General features: G+C 45.5%; 1 protein-coding gene across 1 annotated transcript; it reads right to left on the bottom strand.

Moving 5' to 3' along the window:
* Window positions 1-1,480: 1,480 nt before the first annotated feature.
* Window positions 1,481-17,356, bottom strand: CCR6 (C-C motif chemokine receptor 6; the record flags this gene model as incomplete). The annotated part of the gene is made up of 4 exons (XM_079716752.1): window positions 1,481-2,599; window positions 2,698-2,807; window positions 17,125-17,179; window positions 17,279-17,356. 4 exons carry the CDS (start codon window positions 17,354-17,356, stop codon window positions 1,481-1,483), a joined length of 1,362 nt encoding a protein of 453 aa, XP_079572878.1.
* Between the last annotated feature and the right edge of the window lie 1,075 nt (window positions 17,357-18,431).

Below are 18,431 nucleotides of genomic sequence, written 5' to 3'. Positions count from 1 at the left end.
CACAGAACAGTTTTATTTTGCAAAGCCAAAGCCATGTTTTAAAAATACAGGCTTTAGATCTTAAGAGATCATGTTGAATTTCATGTAGAGATGTAGCTGAAGCTTGTAAGAACAAGAGAAAGTTTCAGATAACACATTAAAAACACATCAGTATCTTTGCAGCTCATGTCAGGACTTTTCTAATACGCATTTGTGGGTTTTTTTGTTTTTTTGTTTTGTTTTGTTTTGTTTGGTCATGCCTCAAGCCTTGTGGGATCTTAGTTCCCTGACCAGGGATCGAACCTGGGCTCTCAGCAGTGAAAGCACGGAGTCCTAACCACTGGACTGCCAGGGAATTCCCATGTTTGTGTTTTTGTAAGATGTGTTGATGCTTTTCCACTTAGGTTCATATATTTACAAAGCACTTTCAAAACTTGAGTTCTATGAACTTTTGACACAGTCAAAGAGATTTGTTAAAAACTGATTCCATAGTTAAGCTCAGACTTTTGGTAAAACCACTTTACTGCAGCAGAAGCCAACGCGATCCAAGGTCTCTGAGAAGCTAATTTGAAGCTCGTCACTACCAGAGTCCCCTCCACACATCTTTCTTCAACTCCACGATGGAAATGAACAAAAGTTCTCTCATTATCGTCTCAGTAAAGTTTCCTGGTTCCTTTTTTAAAAGTACCCTATTTATTAAAAAAAAAAAAAATTTAAACGACTAACTCTTTAAACTGCACTATAAGCCCCAATTTTATTGTGTTTTGTTAAACAAATAATTATTAAGCCCCTTCTGTATGCTAAATGCATGCAGTCTAATGGATTTTTAGAGGAAAATTTCCAATCACAGAGGGAAATTAAGCCAACTTACGCTTCCTGACGGCCTGTTACAACCTCAACTGCCTTATCCACCATGACAAGTGTCACTAGTACTTATGCAGCCACCTCTTCTGTCTCTGAGCTTGTTTTTCTTCTGCTTTTTTATGAGCTCATGCTTGAGAAATGAGAAAAAGCTCATACTTTTTCACAGGGAAATGAGATAAAGCTCAAGTCAGCCCATTTTGCTATTATGATTACCAACAGTAACCATCGCAATGGAAAAATGTTTAACCTTCTGCCTGAAGTGAGTTACATGAGGGCTTTCATTTGTTTTTTCCATTTTGGTTTTTTAAGCCATGGGATGTTTTGTGATGACCAGAAGAAACTGTGGTCTAGGGCTGCTTAGTAAATGTTCCTGAAAGTGTTCACATTTGTCAGCAATTCATTTTCATTCAGCACTTCCCGAAGCCTGTTTTGCAGAATGCCAGCCGTCAGGGACAGGGGCACAGAGCATCCCCATCGAGTGAGTTTGGGGGATGCTGCCCGTCAGTGCCTGCAAGCAGCCCGAGCACGTGCAGCCCTGACCTTGCAGGAAAGACCCCGCTCGCTTTTGCTTCATGTCCACATGCCCCGTGCATTTTTGTCCTGTCTGTCCGCCCGTCCGCGCCGAGCCTGGGGGGCGTCACATGGTGAAGGAGGACGGGTTGTCATTGTCCGCCGTCTCGCTGTTCTGCCGGGAGGTGAAGTTGTCCGACTGCAGCCGGGAGCACGAGAAGCCCAGCGACTTCTGCCTCCTTCTCACACACCACAGGTCCTTCATGATCTTCAGAAAGTAGCTTCGAAACTTCTGACCGACAAAGGCATAGAGCACGGGGTTGAGGCAGCAGTGCAGGAAAGCCAGGACCTCGGTGACGTTCCTGGCGTAGCCCAGCAGCCTCTCGCTGCTGCACGAGCGGTCCGTCCTGCCCAGGTTGACGGCGGTCACGAGAAGCACCATGTTATGTGGAATCTGGCAAGCCAGAAAGACGAGGACCACGGCTATGATCACGCGGATGGCTCTGTGCCTCTTAGAATTCTGCGCTTGAATTAAGGTCTTGACAATAAACATGTAGCAAAATATCATAAACACCAGCGGGATGAAGAAGCCAAAGAGGAGCTGCAGTCCCAGCATCAGCAGCTTCCACCGGATTGGCTCGGAGACAGTGTGGTACCTGGGCTCGCAGACGTCGCTGCCTTGTAGCTTGTATTTCTGGTTGAACATGAAGGTCCAGCTGGAGATGAGGATCGACACGACCCACACGACCAAACAGATCATCCTGTGGTGAGCCAAGGTCCTGGACCGGAGCCGGAAGGACTTGGTGGCCTGCACGATGGCGATGTAGCGGTCCAGGCTGATACAGGTCAGGAGCAGCATCCCACAGTTGAAGTTGATGGCGTAGATGCCGCGGGTCAGTTTGCACATGACGTTGCTGAAAATCCACTCGCCAGTAGCATGGTTGACGGCCCAGAACGGGAGGGTGAGGACAAAGAGGATGTCTGCGACGGCCATGTTCAAGAGATAAACGTCTGTCATAGACTTGGCTTTCTTATAAAAAGCAAAGGTGACCACCACCAAAATATTGCCCAGGAGGCCAAAGACACATATCAAGGAGTAAGCAAGGGGCACAAATAGCCCAGAGAACTTTCTGACCTCCTGCAAGGAACAGAGAAAGCTGTCAACATCGAGTGAATAATCTGAACTATTAGCCAACCCAAAATAATCCTCATTTGCATCGTAGATGTTCGTGGAATTCATGGGTTCCTGGAAAGTGAACAAAGATAGAGTCAGCAGTAGTGTAATTTTCAAGGAGCACGACTGACCGAAATTATACTCCCAACCAAAATTAAAAAGATACTCACCATTCTCATGGTGGTGCTTGATCTGGGCAGAAAGTCTGGGCCTGGTCTAGAAGGGGAACGGACTTTCAACTCCTCTGGCTCACAGCGGAGAGAATAGGAGAGAAGTGAATCTAAGGAGGAAAGAAAGCAAAATGCATTAGTTAAGTATTCTCAGAGAGCCAGAGAATTAAGGAAATAGATGTCTTCCCATTTCAACACAAAGAGTGCACAGCATACTATTTTACACAGAAATATTCATTTAGAGCTGGTGCTAGCAACCCCTTTCTGTAAAAGGCCAGATGGTAAATATTTTAGGATCTTCAGGTCCTGTAGTCTCTGACACAACTACTCAAATCTGCAGGTGCAGTGTGAAAGCAGCTACAGACAACTACACAAATGAGTGAGCAGACCAGACATGGTGCCATGGGCTGTGATTTGCCGATCCCTGATCTAGAGCATAAAAAAGGGTGATATCAGCAAAACCACAGATTTGATCTGCAGAAAAATCTTCTGCAAAATTCAAATTAATTACATTCACAAGATTCCACTGAACAAAACCTATAGAAGTGTAGGTGTTGCTAGGATACTTTTAATTTATAGTCCTAGCCTGAAAATATTATATATAATATTAAAGGCTGGGTATATATTTATGGTTTTATATATATAATCCTTAAAAGCCACAGATATGTCCAATGGACAGTCTAGCTAACAACCACTAATCTGCTGGGGCAAACACATCATAATCCTCAGAAACCAGAGTTTGGGAAGGAAGGTTCAGGTTGGCATGGTTAGGGAAGGCTCTGTAGACAGGCCCACTCTGGGTCCTTGGAGAACAGGTCACCTGCAGGAGACCACTCTGGCTGAAAAGGAATACTGAGCACTGCATGTTTGTGAAACCGTGTGACCAGCCTGGCCGGGTCAGCCTGACTACTACCAAACAACCTTGATGGAGCACGTGACATGCTGGGAATGCCAAGAGGTGTGACACGGGGTCCAGGCTCAAGAAATTCACCAGGAGACTAAGAATGGATGGAGCTGGAGTCTCAGCACGCAGGACTCTGAAATCTATCATTTGAAACAAACAGGAAGAAGGAGTCTTTGCTCCTCCCACACTCACTCCTCCTTTACTTGGTGTTGTTCATCATCCTGCTTTATTATCCAGCCCCACCTCCAACAAAATCCCTGTCCTGGAATCCTGATACTTCTGTGAAATGCACATTCACTCTCCTTCTTTAGCTCCCCCTTTGCCATGCGGCCTAGCAAGGTCAAGAAGACGGAGGAACAACAGAAATGCGGGCCTCAGAGCTCAGACAGGAAGGAGAAATGTGTCCCATAACCCATCCACCTGCGCCAAGTCAGTCCCCACCTCCAGAGCCAACACTGACATCTGGGGGAAGGATTCGGTAGATCACAGAGGTCACCCTGAAGGATTTTCTGAACATACTTCTTGTATCATTTGATTCTCCCGCTGTTGCTTCCCAATCACAGATCAGGTGGCCTGAACCCACTCCTTCCCTGATGCCTGGAGACTGAGTCTTCGCTGCCGCTCCGGTCCCTGCTCTGGACACAGGACTGCAGGGAGGCTGGGCTCCCCTCTGCATTTTTGCAATTGCCTGCAAGTGTAGAGTTCTAATGGGCATTTCAGAGCATGCCAAAGACGCATAATACAGAGCTTCTGTGCTGCAAAAGCATATTGAGGAAGTAGACACGTCGATCAGATTATCAGATTAAACGTATCAATCAAAACTCAAGACTTGTGCTTCCAGTCATGATGGATTAACAGAGACCAAATGCACCTTACCGCATTAAACAACAAGAAAAGCCTATAAAATGCATTAAATCACAGTTTACAGACATCACAGGACTATGGTCCCCGACAGGAGACCAGTGAGGTGGGCAATGGTCTGAGCTCTGCGAAGCCCCCAGCTCTCAAGGGGAGCAGTTCCCAAGGGCAGAGCAGGGGGGTAACCCAGAGAATGGCCCTCTTGCTGAGTTGAGGAGACTGGGACCAGAATTCAGGGGGGCCGGGCGGCTGAGAAAGGAGGCCCTACACACAGAAAAATGAGGAGACCAGCAGAGTGGTGTCCTTAAGAGGAAGCGACACATGACTTGGGGAAGAACCACCAGAAAGGACGGGCAGTGGGGTTCGCAGTGCTCTCCCAGGCTGGAAATAGCTCTCCCATGGCCAGATCGCTGTTGCAACAGAAATTAGTTGATAGCCTCCCTCATGTTAAAATTTATTCTTTTAGCCCATCCGGCCACTCTCTCCCGCAGATTTTTTTTTTTCTTTTTCTTCTTGCTTAACTGCCGTTTGAAAATGATTGTTTTCTGGTTAGAATTGAACTATGCACCTGGTGTTTACTTCTTGGAGAAAACACTCCCTAACAACCCCTCCCTTTGTGAGCCTTCTTCATTCCAGAAAGAAGGTCATGGCACGATAGCCTCAAGGACCACCAGAGCCCATCCTGGGACCACCTGACGCCAGCTTTGATGGGTCTGAAACTTTCCTGAAGTCAAGAAGAATGTGCCGCTTGCACCCTTGTCTGCTGCCCAATTTCCTACCCCTAGACTATAGAGCCTTTCCTACTCTCAAGGGAGGGCACATCTTGAGGGCACTAGCCTGCTGTGGCCCCCTTTGCCTGGCAAAGCAATAAAAGCACTCTTTTCTACTTCACCCAAAACTCTGTCTCCGCGTTTCTACTCGGCACCAGTAAAGAGAGGCGGGGTTTCGGCATCAGTGGCAACCATGACCTTCCGCATCCCAGGGCCCGGGGAGCATCCTCAGAAGGGTGCCATCTTAGGAGTAATGGGGTTAAAATAATCCGACCTAAATGCTGCTCTGGACCTGCCATCCAGAGCAAAGCCTGAGAGGAAGTCTCAAATGATCCATCTGATTCCAATAATACAACTACATTCCAGAATAAAGCCCAAAATTACTTAAAGAAATAAAAAAAATTCAGCCTTCAACATGTAAAATTCATAATGTCAAGCACCCGAACAAAAATTTCCAGACCACAGTAGATTGAATGTGTGCAGCTCCCCAAAATTTGTATGCTGGAGCTGAACCCCCAGTGTGATGGCAGGGAGAGATGGGGCCTCCCCCCATAATGGGATTCGTGCCCTTACAAGAAGAGACACGACAGGGCTTGCTTCCTCTCTCTGCTCTGCACCTGTGGGGACACAGTGAGAAGACCGCAGACCAGGAAGCAAGCTTTCATCAGACCTGGATCCTCTGGGGCCTTGATCTTGGATTCCCCAACCCCTAGAATGTGAGAAATAAAATGTTTGTTGTTTCAGCAACAAATAACAATTTGTGGTAATTTGTTATAGTAGCTCAAACTGACTAAAGCACAGATATTTAAAATAACAGAAAAGTGTGACCCATGATCTACACAAAGAAAGAGAAAAATGACAGAGATGTTAGAATTAGCAGAAAAAGATGCTCCAACAGCTACTGTAAATATACTCCATATGATCAAGAAGGTAGAGGAAGGCATAAACATGATGAGGAATGTCATGAAAGATATAAAAAGACCTAAAGAAAGATTCTATAGATGAAATACACAATATGTAAAATGAAAATACATTGATTGGGGGACTTCCCTGGCAGTCCAGTGGTTAAGGATCCACACTTCCACTGCAGGGGGCATGGGTTCGATCCCTGCTTGGGGAACTAAGATCCCACATACCTCACAGTGCAGCAAAAAATAATAATAATAATAATACACTGATTAGGATTAACATCAGACTGGGCACCGATGATGATCAATTGTAATTCTATGCCTCAGCAACATTTGGAAATTGAAACTGAAAAAAAATCATAATAGCATCAGAAAACATGAAATGAAATACTTATGAATACATCCACCAAAATGTATACATATCCTGAAAACTACAAAACATTGCTGAGAGAAATTAAATAATCTAAATTAATGGAAAGATATGTCATATGTAGATTAAACAATTCAATATTGTTAAAATATCAGTTCTCTCCAAACTGATCTACAGATACAACAAAACCCAAATCAAAATTGTGGCAAGGGTTTTTGTAGAAATTGACAAGGTAAATCTAAAGTTTATTAAGAAATTCAAGGGATTTAGAATAGCCAAAACAACTTTGAAAAAGAGAACAAAATTGTAGGACTCACAATACCTGATTTCAAGACTTACTATAAGCTACAGCAATTATGACAGTGTGGTATTGGCAAGAGGATAGATTCATAAATCAATAGAACAGAATAAATACAGATTTTTAACTAAACTACCAAGGTAATTCAGTGGAAAAAACAGTCTTTTCAGTAAATGGTGCCAGAAAAACTGGATACTCATGTATAAAAGTTGATCCACACCTCTTATATCATACCGTAGGCAAAAAAATAATTCAGAATAGGTTATAGATCTGTATGTGAGAGCTAAAACCATAAAACATCTAGAAGAAAACATAGGAGAAAATCTTCACACCCTTGGGAATGAAAGAGATTTCTTGTATAAATTGCTCAACGCATGAACTGTTATAAAATTGATAAATTGTAACTGATCAGAATTTAAAACTTCTGCCCTCCGAAAGGCTTCAGAAAATGAAAAAGACCATTGAATGGGGAAACAATTGTAAATTTATATGTGATCATTGTAGCCAGCATATTCGAAGAACCCTTACAACTCAATGTCAAGAAGACAAACAACTCAAGTAGAATCAGGCAAAAATTTTAAGTCGATTCACCAAAGAAAATACATAGAAAATACATAGATGTATTTATAAGCACAAGAAAAGGCACTCCATGTCATTAATTATTAGGAAAATGCAAATTAAAACTGCAATAAGAAGTCGTTTCATGCTCACCAGACTGGCTAAAATCAAAAAGGCAAACAAGACTGTGGAAGAAGATGTGGAACCTCGCATTCTCACCAAAGTGGTGGGGATGCAACACAGAGACCCGCTCTGAGAAAACAAGTCAAAGTCTCTCATAAGTTAAACACACACTTACCACGTGAACCACAAGTGACCCCTGCGTGTTCACCCAGGAGAATGAAAATGAAAGACTTGTACTCAAAGGTTTATTCTTAACAGCCCCAAACTGGAAAGAACCCCAGTGCCCATCAGCTGGGGAACAGATGTGTAAATTGCACCCTACCCACACACTAGGACACAGTCAGAAGATGAAAAGTGGCTACTGATGCCCGCTCCACACAAGTGAATTACGAAAGCATTTTTCTGGGTAAAGAATTCAAACATATAAGACCCATGTACTGCATTATTCCATTTATATGAAATTCTAGAAAAGGCAAAACAATAGTGGCAGAAACCAAGTCAGTGATTGCCGTGGGTGAGGGATAGGAAGAAGAGACCGGCGGGACCAGGCTCGGGGACTTTTTGTGGTGCTGGAGATGCTCCCCGTCAGGATGGTGACTGTTATCAAAACCCACTGAAGGGTGTACTTCAAATTGGTGACATTTATTGTTATAAATTATGCCTCAAAAATCTAATAAAAATAACGTGCACACAGCTTCACACAAATGAGCTGATGCGGGGGACTTGTCCTCACTTGGGACTGAGCAGGTTGTGGAAGGTGTGTGGGAAGAGAGACTTTCAAGGACTCCAGAAGGAGGACAAGGTACAGACCGAGGGAGGGGTGGGCTCCAGGTGCATGGGAAGGGGGCTGGGAGCAGGGCAGGGGGGGTGCCACGGAAGCGGGGACACAGGGCTGCCGTGGAGACCACGCTGCTGGGGAGCTGTGCAGGGACCGAGGCCAGACGGAGTCCAGACCTGGGGAGGCAACAAGGGTGCTGGTGAGACGCGGCTGTGGGGTGCTGGGGTGTCAGACCTTCATACCATACGGAGGTGGGGTTGGCAACTGTGGGAATGGCAGCCCAAGAGGGAAGGGATGTGGGAACAGATGTATATGTATAAATGATTCACTTTGTTATAAAGCAGAAACTAATAAAAAAAATGCGGTAAGGGATGACCCAGCATGCTCGGCCCAGCTGGAACCCCACTTAGGGGAGATATTGTTTAACCACACTGTGGTAGATAATGTTTTCTGAATTCAAATTGAATTCAGTTCAACCAACGTTTATGAGTATCTACTGAGGAGAGACACAGAGGATGAAAGATGCATTGAACATAAGCTCCAGCTTCAAGAAACTGTCAGGTAAACAAATCATTATTAAACTGTGCAATACAGTGGGGTGTACAGCAATAATAGTGGGGTGTACAGAAAAACAAGCGGTTCCCTCTGGTAAGGAGAAGGCCAGGGTCAGGAAAGGCTTTGTCATGTATGTCGGCAGGAGGGTCTAAGCTGGCACCACAAGAAACCAGATATTCGGGCCATGCTGCCGGGGGGTGCACTCCAAGCAGAGACCTTAGAAGTTTGGTCTAAATTATGTCTATTCCTGAGACATTATTTTAATTTCCTTTGATTTACTCTTTTTTCTGATTAGAATGGCAGAATAAATCACAATAACCCAAATTTGTAAGTTCTGCATCTTTCAGGGATAGTGTTACCTAACTGTTGGGTGTAAACAATATAGAAATCTGGATGATGACACACATAATGCTATTGTGGTTGAGAATCAGTGTTCACAAAAAAGACTGCTCTCAGATTGACACGTACGCGAGGCACTTGCAGTCACTGGACGTAATTCACCCTGCCCCAGACCACCATTTTCATTACAAAAATCATGTGAGTTGTTTGGAGGAAATTGTGTTGGTGACAGATTGGCATCAGGGGCACCACAACATGGAAAGAACCTTTCTTTTTTCCTCAAGTAAATTACCTCAAATCTTGAGCAGCAATAGTCAGCTTTTTGGAGGAAGAATCTGCGGACTCTCTGTTATGAAAATTGTGATATTAAGACATTTCAAAAATAGATATTTTGTACCTTCTCTAATGAACTGAGAGTTAACTATATGTGTGGTAATTTGTTATGGAAGCAATAGAAAACTAAAATAATGCTCAATAAATGTAGCCTGTTAAAAGTAATTGATGTTTTATTTTTAGGCCAAATTATTGCAAGGCTTAGAATGAGGTACGTGATAGTTTCATCAAGTCTACACTGATCAGACTTACATAGTAATTTTGAGTTGAGCTACGGAAAAAATGGCCACCTGGAATCAATTGAAGCCAAGTGGCTATGATGGTGAAGAGAGACCCCCATGTGTCAGAACTGGAGATGTTCCACCTGAAAGGAGGGAGGGCCAGGTAGGCATGTGGTCATCAGCTACCCGCAAGGCTGTCATTTGAAAGGGGGTCTAGGCTTACCCGTCCCCGCACAGGGTAAGAACGTGCCCAGTGCGTGGAGACGGTATCCACAGATTTGACCGAACGTTAGAAAGAACACTTGAACCGTTTAGTAAGAATGGCACGAGCTGCCTTGGGGGACGGCAAACTCTCTGGCAGGCACAGTGGTGAGTCCTTACAGAACACGAGGTGGGTGTGAGGTGGGTCAGACCTGCTGAATCAGAGTCTCTGGTGATGAGCTCTTTGGTGAGGAAAGGGTTGAAGCAGGTGCAGCTCTGCCTTCCAGCTGCAGACACGGGGGCAGGACTAACCTTGACCGGCCTCCTTGGAGCCATGCTAAGTGCACTTGCCTGTGGAGTCCCTGACGGAGAAGCTTTGAGGCAGACAACACCCTTGTGCCTGGATGTGGAGAATGGGAGCCGCTGGAGCCAGATCCACGGGAGGGGGCGGGGCATGGGAAAGAGGCAGCCTCCAGCTGTGCGGAGAGCAGGTCACACCTGCAGAACCCTGAGGGCAGTGTCTTCACATGTACTGCTCATAACACTGCATAATGATCTGAAACCAAAACCCATGTTCAGTAAGCTGTATCTGATGGTTCGGGGCCCCTCCAGGAAAGCGATGTCACCCTGTGCCTATGCTTGCCTGTGTCTTCTGAGTCATCAGTAAAGTTGGGGGTGAGGGAAGCTCTGGAGTCCTGTGCATGTCCGCTGGGATCATGGACCGTCTCCTTTCACACTGTCTCCAGGTTACTCTAATGCACGTTTGTGTGTGAGAACTGTGGCTTCACCGGGAATTCCAGCATTCAGCAACTTAGATCATTGGAATTTAGATCAGCATTTAAAAGTGAGTTCCGGGAGATGCTCTGGGTACAAAGAACAGTGGGAGGGAGGGAGCGAGGACGAGAAGGGGAAAGATTGCTCTGGGGTGGAGTAAGATTGGGCAGCGCTCCCACCTGCATCCTCCTCTCGGATATTTATGTCACGGTTTGTTACCATGCCTCAGAGCCTTGCTGAGTCACCACATCTTCCTGACTTGCTCACACACAGGAACTTTAGAGTCGGTGTTCTTTGGAAAATACTTTGGAAAAAGCTGACCTAGAGGAGCTATCCCTTCCTTCCTTCCTTCCTTCCAACACAAGTATAAATGCCAGGCCCACATGCCGCCCGGTGGCCAGCAGCTCCAGGCTCTGTCCAACGCTGGCACTGCCTGCTAGGGCAAGCCGGTGAGGGATATCACTAAGGCGAGCAGATCCCCTATCTTTAGGCAGCAAGCTGGTCTCCACGCCGGCCTCCAACTAGGAGTGTATCCACCACTCAGAAATTGCATGAAAGGAAAAGTACACAGGCCTTGCACTAACTCCTGATGGATTCTTTTCTCATCGTGGACATACTGAGAAATCATCTATTATTAAAAGATGTATCTTTGAATGGCTTTTCTGCCATTTATAGAGACACACAGTGATAAGTCGAACCTTCATATGACATTTGCATTTAAGATTTGAAACCACAAGTATATTTACTCTTTTAAGTGAAAAGTAAAAGTGCTAATGTCCCAGGATCCAACGTCTGCACATGGGGAGAGCCTCTGCCTCTGAACTGCCACACTTCAAAGACTTTGTTACCACCCAGGGAAAAAAAAGTGTTACTTCAAGGAAAACTTAATGCCACTTAATTAGATGAACATTTTTAACATAGTGTTTTAAATGCTAATTTACTTTTTCTTTTTTTTTTTTGCAATTAAACAGTGTGGCTTCCTAGTACCATTTTCATTAGGTACAATATGCAAAAGAAGGTATCTCAGAAACTAACAGCTAATTGACTACATCATTCAAAAATGAAAAGAATCTCCAATAATACATGTCCTAAAAATCAGAATAGGCCCCACGAGCGGGAGGCAAGGGTCAAAGCCCACACCAGGCAGTTTAAGAAACTCCAGGCAGGGGGCTTCCCTGGTGGCACAGTGGTTAAGACTCCGCCTGCCAATGCAGGGGACATGGGTTCGAGCCCTGGTCCAGGAAGATCCCACATGCCATGGAGCAGCTAAGCCCGTGCACCACAACTACTGAGCCCGCGCTCTAGAGCCCACGAGCCACAACTACTGAGCCTCTGTGCCACAACTACTGGAGCCCGTGAGCCACAGCTACTGAAGCCCACGTGCTTGGATCCCATGCTCCACAAGAGAAGCCACCACAATGAGAAGCCCCTTCACCGCAACGAAGAGTAGCCCCCGCTCACCGCAACTAGAGAAAGCCCACGCGCAGCACACGAAGACCTAATGCCGCCAAAAGTAAATAAATAAAATTAATTAATTAAAACAAAAAAAATATTAAAAAAAAAAAACTCCAGGCAGTGTCCCTTCTCCCTACGCAGCTGCTCTCAAATCCGCCAGAGGCCGCCCCCCGGGCCTCCACTTCACAGGAGCCACCCCTCTGCTCTGGTCTTTGAGGGCTTTGGAAGCCCTCTGGTCACATGCAGAGGACCAGGGACAGGCAGAAAACAGTTTAGGTCATTAGCAGCCAGTGTCCTCACTGGTATCAGTTGACCAAGGACAGCCTTGCAGGGTCTGTCTGTCAGTTACTGGTCTGCTCTCTGTCCGGACCAGGAGTGGGTGGCAGCAAAAAGGAAGTAAGATCCCCAAGAGCAGAGAAGAGGTGGCTGAGAAAGCAGAAGGGGGTGGGTAACAGCCCAACTGCAACCTTGTTGTGCATTTGGCCAAGGGCAGAACCTACCCAACAAATTAAATACGGGGAAAACATGAATAATTTTAACAAAATATTATCAGCAAGGAAACTGTGTTAAATTTTTGATTTAAACAAATTTAATAACAAGTTTAACAGTTTGTTAACGTTAAAGCAGAAGATTTTAAACCTGTTTATTTTCATAAATAGTGATGGCCCACAAGACAAGGAACAAGAACTAAATGTGTATGTGTACATATGTTGAGTATATGTATACACATGCATACACATGTGTATGTAATGTGAATGCATGTATGTGTGTCACATTGTGTGTATAGGTATATGTATGTATGTCATGTTATGCATTGCATGCATGTGTGCATGTGTGTGTGTGATGTGTGTGCATGTATATATGTTGTGTACACACATATAGTCAGTCACATGTATGTATATTATATACGGGTGTATGCGTGTATGTGTGTGTATGTTTGTTGAGTGTGTGGAAAGTGGGTGTGCACGGTTTAAATTAAGTTCTAATTACACACTGGGCGTTGGGATCACTGCTTTACATCTATTATCCCTTTTAGCCTCACAAAAACCCTCTAAGGTAGACTTATACCCATTTACAGATGGGAAGACTGCAGTTCCTCTAAGGCTGTGAATTAGAGACCTAATTCACCTTGTCTCCAGCAGGTCTTACTGAAGGACTACAAACTTCCCACAAGGTCTTAAATAATAAGTTTATTTTAAAATGATATGTGTATCAGAATCTCACATACTACAAAAGTAAGTATTCAATAAATGTAGGTTCTCTTAATTCATCTGAACCATGGGTGTTTTATCCTTTTTTAGATGAACATCGGTGGAGCTGAAACTCTAGTCTGGTTTCCTTCTGCTTTTGAATAAGAGTGGTTAAGAAAGAAGCCAGAAGGTTTTTTCCAGTGATTGGTATATAGGTTTGTATTTTTTTTGTCTTGGTTCCCTTTGCTTCTTTAAAAGCTCACTTTTACATTTTCTTTTTCATTACAGAAATTATATTTCATATCTCTAATCATTTCCAGAATTATTGATTAATTAATTCAGACCTTGCATTTGTTTCTTTACTGATCTCTGCAATAGCTATTTTCTGCAACTCCATAGGGTCTGGATGGAACCTACGGCAGACTCTTTTAAAGACCACTGTGCATTCTTTTATGGTCATGAGACACTCACTCCACAATCATTGTGGCATTTACAGCCATTATCAGAGCTTTTCCTGTATTTCACTGAGTCTCATAAAAATTTCCACCCCATCAATTTCTCTTAAATGACTGCCTGAAAAGCTCCTTCCCAATCAATCTCGTCATCTTTCAGTGCATAATTCACCTATTGCATGGCCGCCAAAACATCATTTTAGCTCACGTTTTAGCTCTGCAAACTCTTTACGTACTTATTTAAATAAAGAATTGCTCTCCAGACAGGTGCCCCCTGGACTTTTCCCCTATGAAGCAATGCCCGAACCATCGCCCAAGCTCCAGTTCGAGGCAATTAGAATGAAAGGAAGTGTTAGAATGTACAGGAAGTGTCCTGTACATTTAGAGGGAAAGCCAGCTTCCTGAACACACAGTACTATTCCTAAAACTATTAGGACACTGTATGTGTGAAAGTGAGAATGTTTTACTAAGTGTAAACACAGACAACATGCCAGCATTCTGGAATTCTTAAGAGTAAAGCACTTCCATGTCTAATATTCCTTAGATGTGGGTATCAGAGAAGAAAATACACTTTTAAAAGGAGTCGAGGGGGCTTAGCAGGGCTCACCTTGAGAAACGCCGTGATCCAAAGTGCCCAGTTCGGTTACACGCCCCTCATGACACCCCAGGAACGCACAGCACCAGTGTGATTCTCTTAACCAGATGCACTTTCTAATGGTCATTAAGAAAAAAGCAGTGAGAGACCAGAATTAACCAAAAGCAAATCGCTGAATTACCACTTCCTATGTAAAAGGAACGCCTATTTGCCCAAATACAGATGGTTAACCATCTATATCCTGTAGGTTATAAAATAATCATATGACTCCCTGGAGCTGGTGGTAAAGTTGCTGAGAAGGGAGGGACCTGGGTGCTGTTATCTCCCAGAAGAAGGGCTCTGAGTTGCCTTTCAAGGTGTGACAATGAGTTTATGATCAAACACTCACTCCGTCTCCTGGTCAGTTACCTCTGGGAGCAAGGGCACTTTGTGGGCTGCCCGGAAAGATTTAGAAGTATTTAGAAAGGGCCATGTGAGCCTTGTGGTTAGTGATGCAGCCTCTGGAGCCCCCTGTCTGTGTTCACCCCGAAAGCTGTGCACCACAGGGAGGCACTGACCTTCTGCACCCCTCATTGCCTCCTCCGTACAATAAAGACCATGACGGGGCAGCCTCAGAGTGTCACGGAGGACAGCAGCCTCAGTTCATGTGACGCTGGTAGGACAGTGCCTGGAGTGGGGTAGCTACTCAATAAACACTAGTCTTTTGGGGGGATAAAAAAACACAAGTATTACTATTGTATCATTTGGGATCAAAAACACCACGTGTGGTGATGGATATTAACTAGACTTATTGTTCATTTCACAATACATGGAAATATCCAATCATTATGTTGTACACTTGAAACCAATATAATGTTATATGTCAATTATCTCTCAATTTAAAAAAAAAAGAAAAGCGTGAGATGCTAAAAATCTGGGCACTTGATCTTTATGAGATGGCAGGTGACAGATCTAACAAGTGCCCCGTCATTAAGTATAGCAGTTCATGGAAGGAAAAGCAATTCATGAGTCATTTGGAGAACTCATTTTTGGGTGCAAGTGATTTAAAAAAAAAAATGACAGAAAAATAAAAGAAAAAGAATTCTGGAATCATAAAAGTGTTCACCATGATGTAGTGTGTTGTTGTGATTCAAGTCTCAGGAAATAGGTTTTTTTTATTTTTTATTGTTTTTCTTATACATTTATTTATTTGTGGCTGCATCGGGTCTTCGTCACTGTGTGTGGGCTTTCTCTGCTTGCGGCAAGCGGGGGCTACTCTTCCTTGTGGTGCACGGGCTTCTCATTGCGGTGGCTTCTCGTTGCAGAGCACGGGCTCTAGGCGCACGAGCTTCAGTAGCTGTGGTGCACGGGCTCAATAGTTGTGGCTTGCGGGCTCTAGAGCGCAGGCTCAGTAGCTGTGGCTCACGGGCTCAGTTGCTCCGTGACATGTGGGATCTTCCCGGACCAGGGCTCGAACCCGTGTCCCCTGCATTGGCAGGTGGACTCTTAACCACTGCACCACCAGGGAAGTCCCAGGAAATAGTTTTACAAAAAAAATTTATAGCAAAGTTTTATAGCAAATATCAATTAAAAGCAAGACCAGGTTGACTGACATGTTCCCTCCTCCTTTCTCTTTAGCTTCCTTTCTCTTCCTGAGTTGAGCAAGCTGCCCACGGCCCACCCTCTGCTTTGTCTTGACTAAGAGTTAGTCAGGGGTGTCTCCTTCCTACAGACCCCAGAACGTGGCTTGTTCCCAAGTCTGAGCAGCACTGAAACGTGGACCTGTCCCCTTGTCAGCTTCTCTGGGGAATCGTCAGAGCACAGGGGGACCCTCTTCCTGGCCATTGTGGGTCATTTCCCTGCAAAGGTTCTGCTCATCCGTGTCTCCTTCCCCAACCCTATAGAAGAAAAGCCTTTTTCTGTTTGACTTTGAGGTGCTTGCCGACCTCTACCCCAGGGCACCGATGTCGCAATAGTCCCATTCCCTCCCTCACGATGATCCTTTTGAATGTCATTCGCTTCTTTCCAAGTCCTGACTTGTTTTTCTCTGATGGAGCTCACGATTCTGCACTGACACGGGTGTCCCATCCCCTCCCCTGTTTGAAAAGAGCCCTCCACGTGACAGCCCTCGGGGTCCCTGACCTGGGCCACTGATCCCTGGATGGAGAGCAAGGGAGCGTGTCTTTTCTGCGCGTCCCACCGCTGCCCGTCACCACCCACCACCTCCTCCGAGGTCCTGCTTCTTGCTTTGGGTGGAAGCTGCTGGAAGGGCTGCCTACCAGGCCCCAGGCTCCTGGCAGAGGAAAAAAACGGGCCACCTCGGGAGCTGGGGGCACGGGGGTCACGCACACACCTTTTCTGCCCGTTCCTTCTGAAATCCCCTTTGATGGTCTCATTTAGCCAGAAGGTGGGAAGATTGGGGCTTCCCTGGTGGCGCAGTGGTTGAGAGTCCGCCTGCCGATGCAGGGGCCACGGGTTCGTGCCCCGGTCCAGAAAGATCCCACATGCCGCGGAGCGGCTGGGCCTGTGAGCCATGGCCGCTGAGCCTGCGCGTCCGTCCGGAGCCTGTGCTCCAGAACGGGAGAGGCTACAACAGTGAGAGGCCCGCGTACCGCAAAAAAAAAAAAAAAAGAAGGTGGGAAGGTAAACCGTTTTGCAGCTCATTATCACCGTAGAACTGGCTTCTGTCTAAAGCAAGAAAAACAGCTTTGACTTCGCTGAGGACCAAGACAGGAACAGTGAGCAGGACTCAGCAGGTTGAACTACGGGCCGGGAGGCGCCCCCGCTGGAACCACACGCTCCGGCACCAACGCTGGCCCGCCTGTCAGAGGAGGGGGAGACACCCCAGGAGGGACCCCTGCCCCCCACACGACTTCCCTGCCCCCAGAGGGAGGAGAATCTGCAGCGGGTTTGGCCTGACCTCCGAGCAGCTCCAGCCCCGGGCCTCGGGCCTTCGCACCCCGTCCTCTGTGGGACTCCGGGCCTGCGTGGTCCTCATACACCCTCTCCCCAGCACTCCTCCTGTACTTCAAAGGAAAATCCAAATTCTGTGTCATCCCTGGGAAGCTCAGGCCCATTTTGTTTCCTCTCTCTAGAAAATGTCCCACATGTTAAAGATCCTGGGAGCTCTGGCTCCATTTAAATAACATGCTGCTGCTCATTTGCATGACATTGTGAGGGGTGTAAAAGGAAGAAGCACACAATCCGGTGATGCATTTTATAGAAATAGTTTCCAGTCTGACAGCAGGTGTGAAAAATTCATTCAGAACAAAGTCCAGGGACAGTTTGGTAAATTAATATCACGGCCAAGTAGGAAGTGCTTTACACTTTGCAGTGAGGCTGGCTGTGATCTCCTGTGTAGGTCTGGGCTTCCCGGGGACCCCTCCTCTTAACTGCCGGGGTTCACCCCTGGGGTGTGGAAAGGCAGCTTCTCCAGCTGCAGGTCCCTGTTTAATTAGAAGGAAAGGGAGTCTTGGCCACACAAGCACAGCAGAGAATACAAGTGGGTTCCCCTAAGAAGGAAGACGAATTTAAAAGGAAAAATAGGAACTTGAGAAATGTGTGTACATTATGAACAAACACATTTTTTCATTATAAAAGTTAAAGTGATTTTAGGCAACAATTTCATAAAGTTTTTCAATCAAATGGACTTCCTCACAGATGATATTGAATGTTCCCTTAAAGGACAACAAGGTTTTTTTTTTTTTTAATTCTTTCTTTCTTTATTTTAATTAATTAATTTAATTTATTTATTTTTGGCTGTGTTGGGTCTTCGTTGCTGCGTGCGGGCTTTCTCTAGTTGTGGCCAGCGGGGGCTACTCTTCTTTGCGGTGCATGGGCTTCTCATTGCAGTGGCTTCTCTTGTTGTGGAACATAGGCTCTAGGCACGCGGGCTCAGTAACTGTGGCGCACAGGCTTCGTTGCTCCGCGGCATGTGGGATCTTCCTGGACCAGGGCTCAAACCCACATCCCCTGCATTGGCAGGTGGATTCTTAACCACTGCGCCACAAGGGAAGACCCATAACAAGGATTTCATACATTTTCAACTTTGTGGATAATTTCCAAAGATGCAT

Source organism: Hyperoodon ampullatus (assembly GCF_949752795.1).
Source record: "Hyperoodon ampullatus genome assembly, chromosome: 12".
Taxonomy (NCBI): domain Eukaryota; kingdom Metazoa; phylum Chordata; class Mammalia; order Artiodactyla; family Ziphiidae; genus Hyperoodon; species Hyperoodon ampullatus.
Note: the sequence above shows the minus strand (reverse complement) of the source record. Positions and strands in the feature narration are given on the sequence as shown.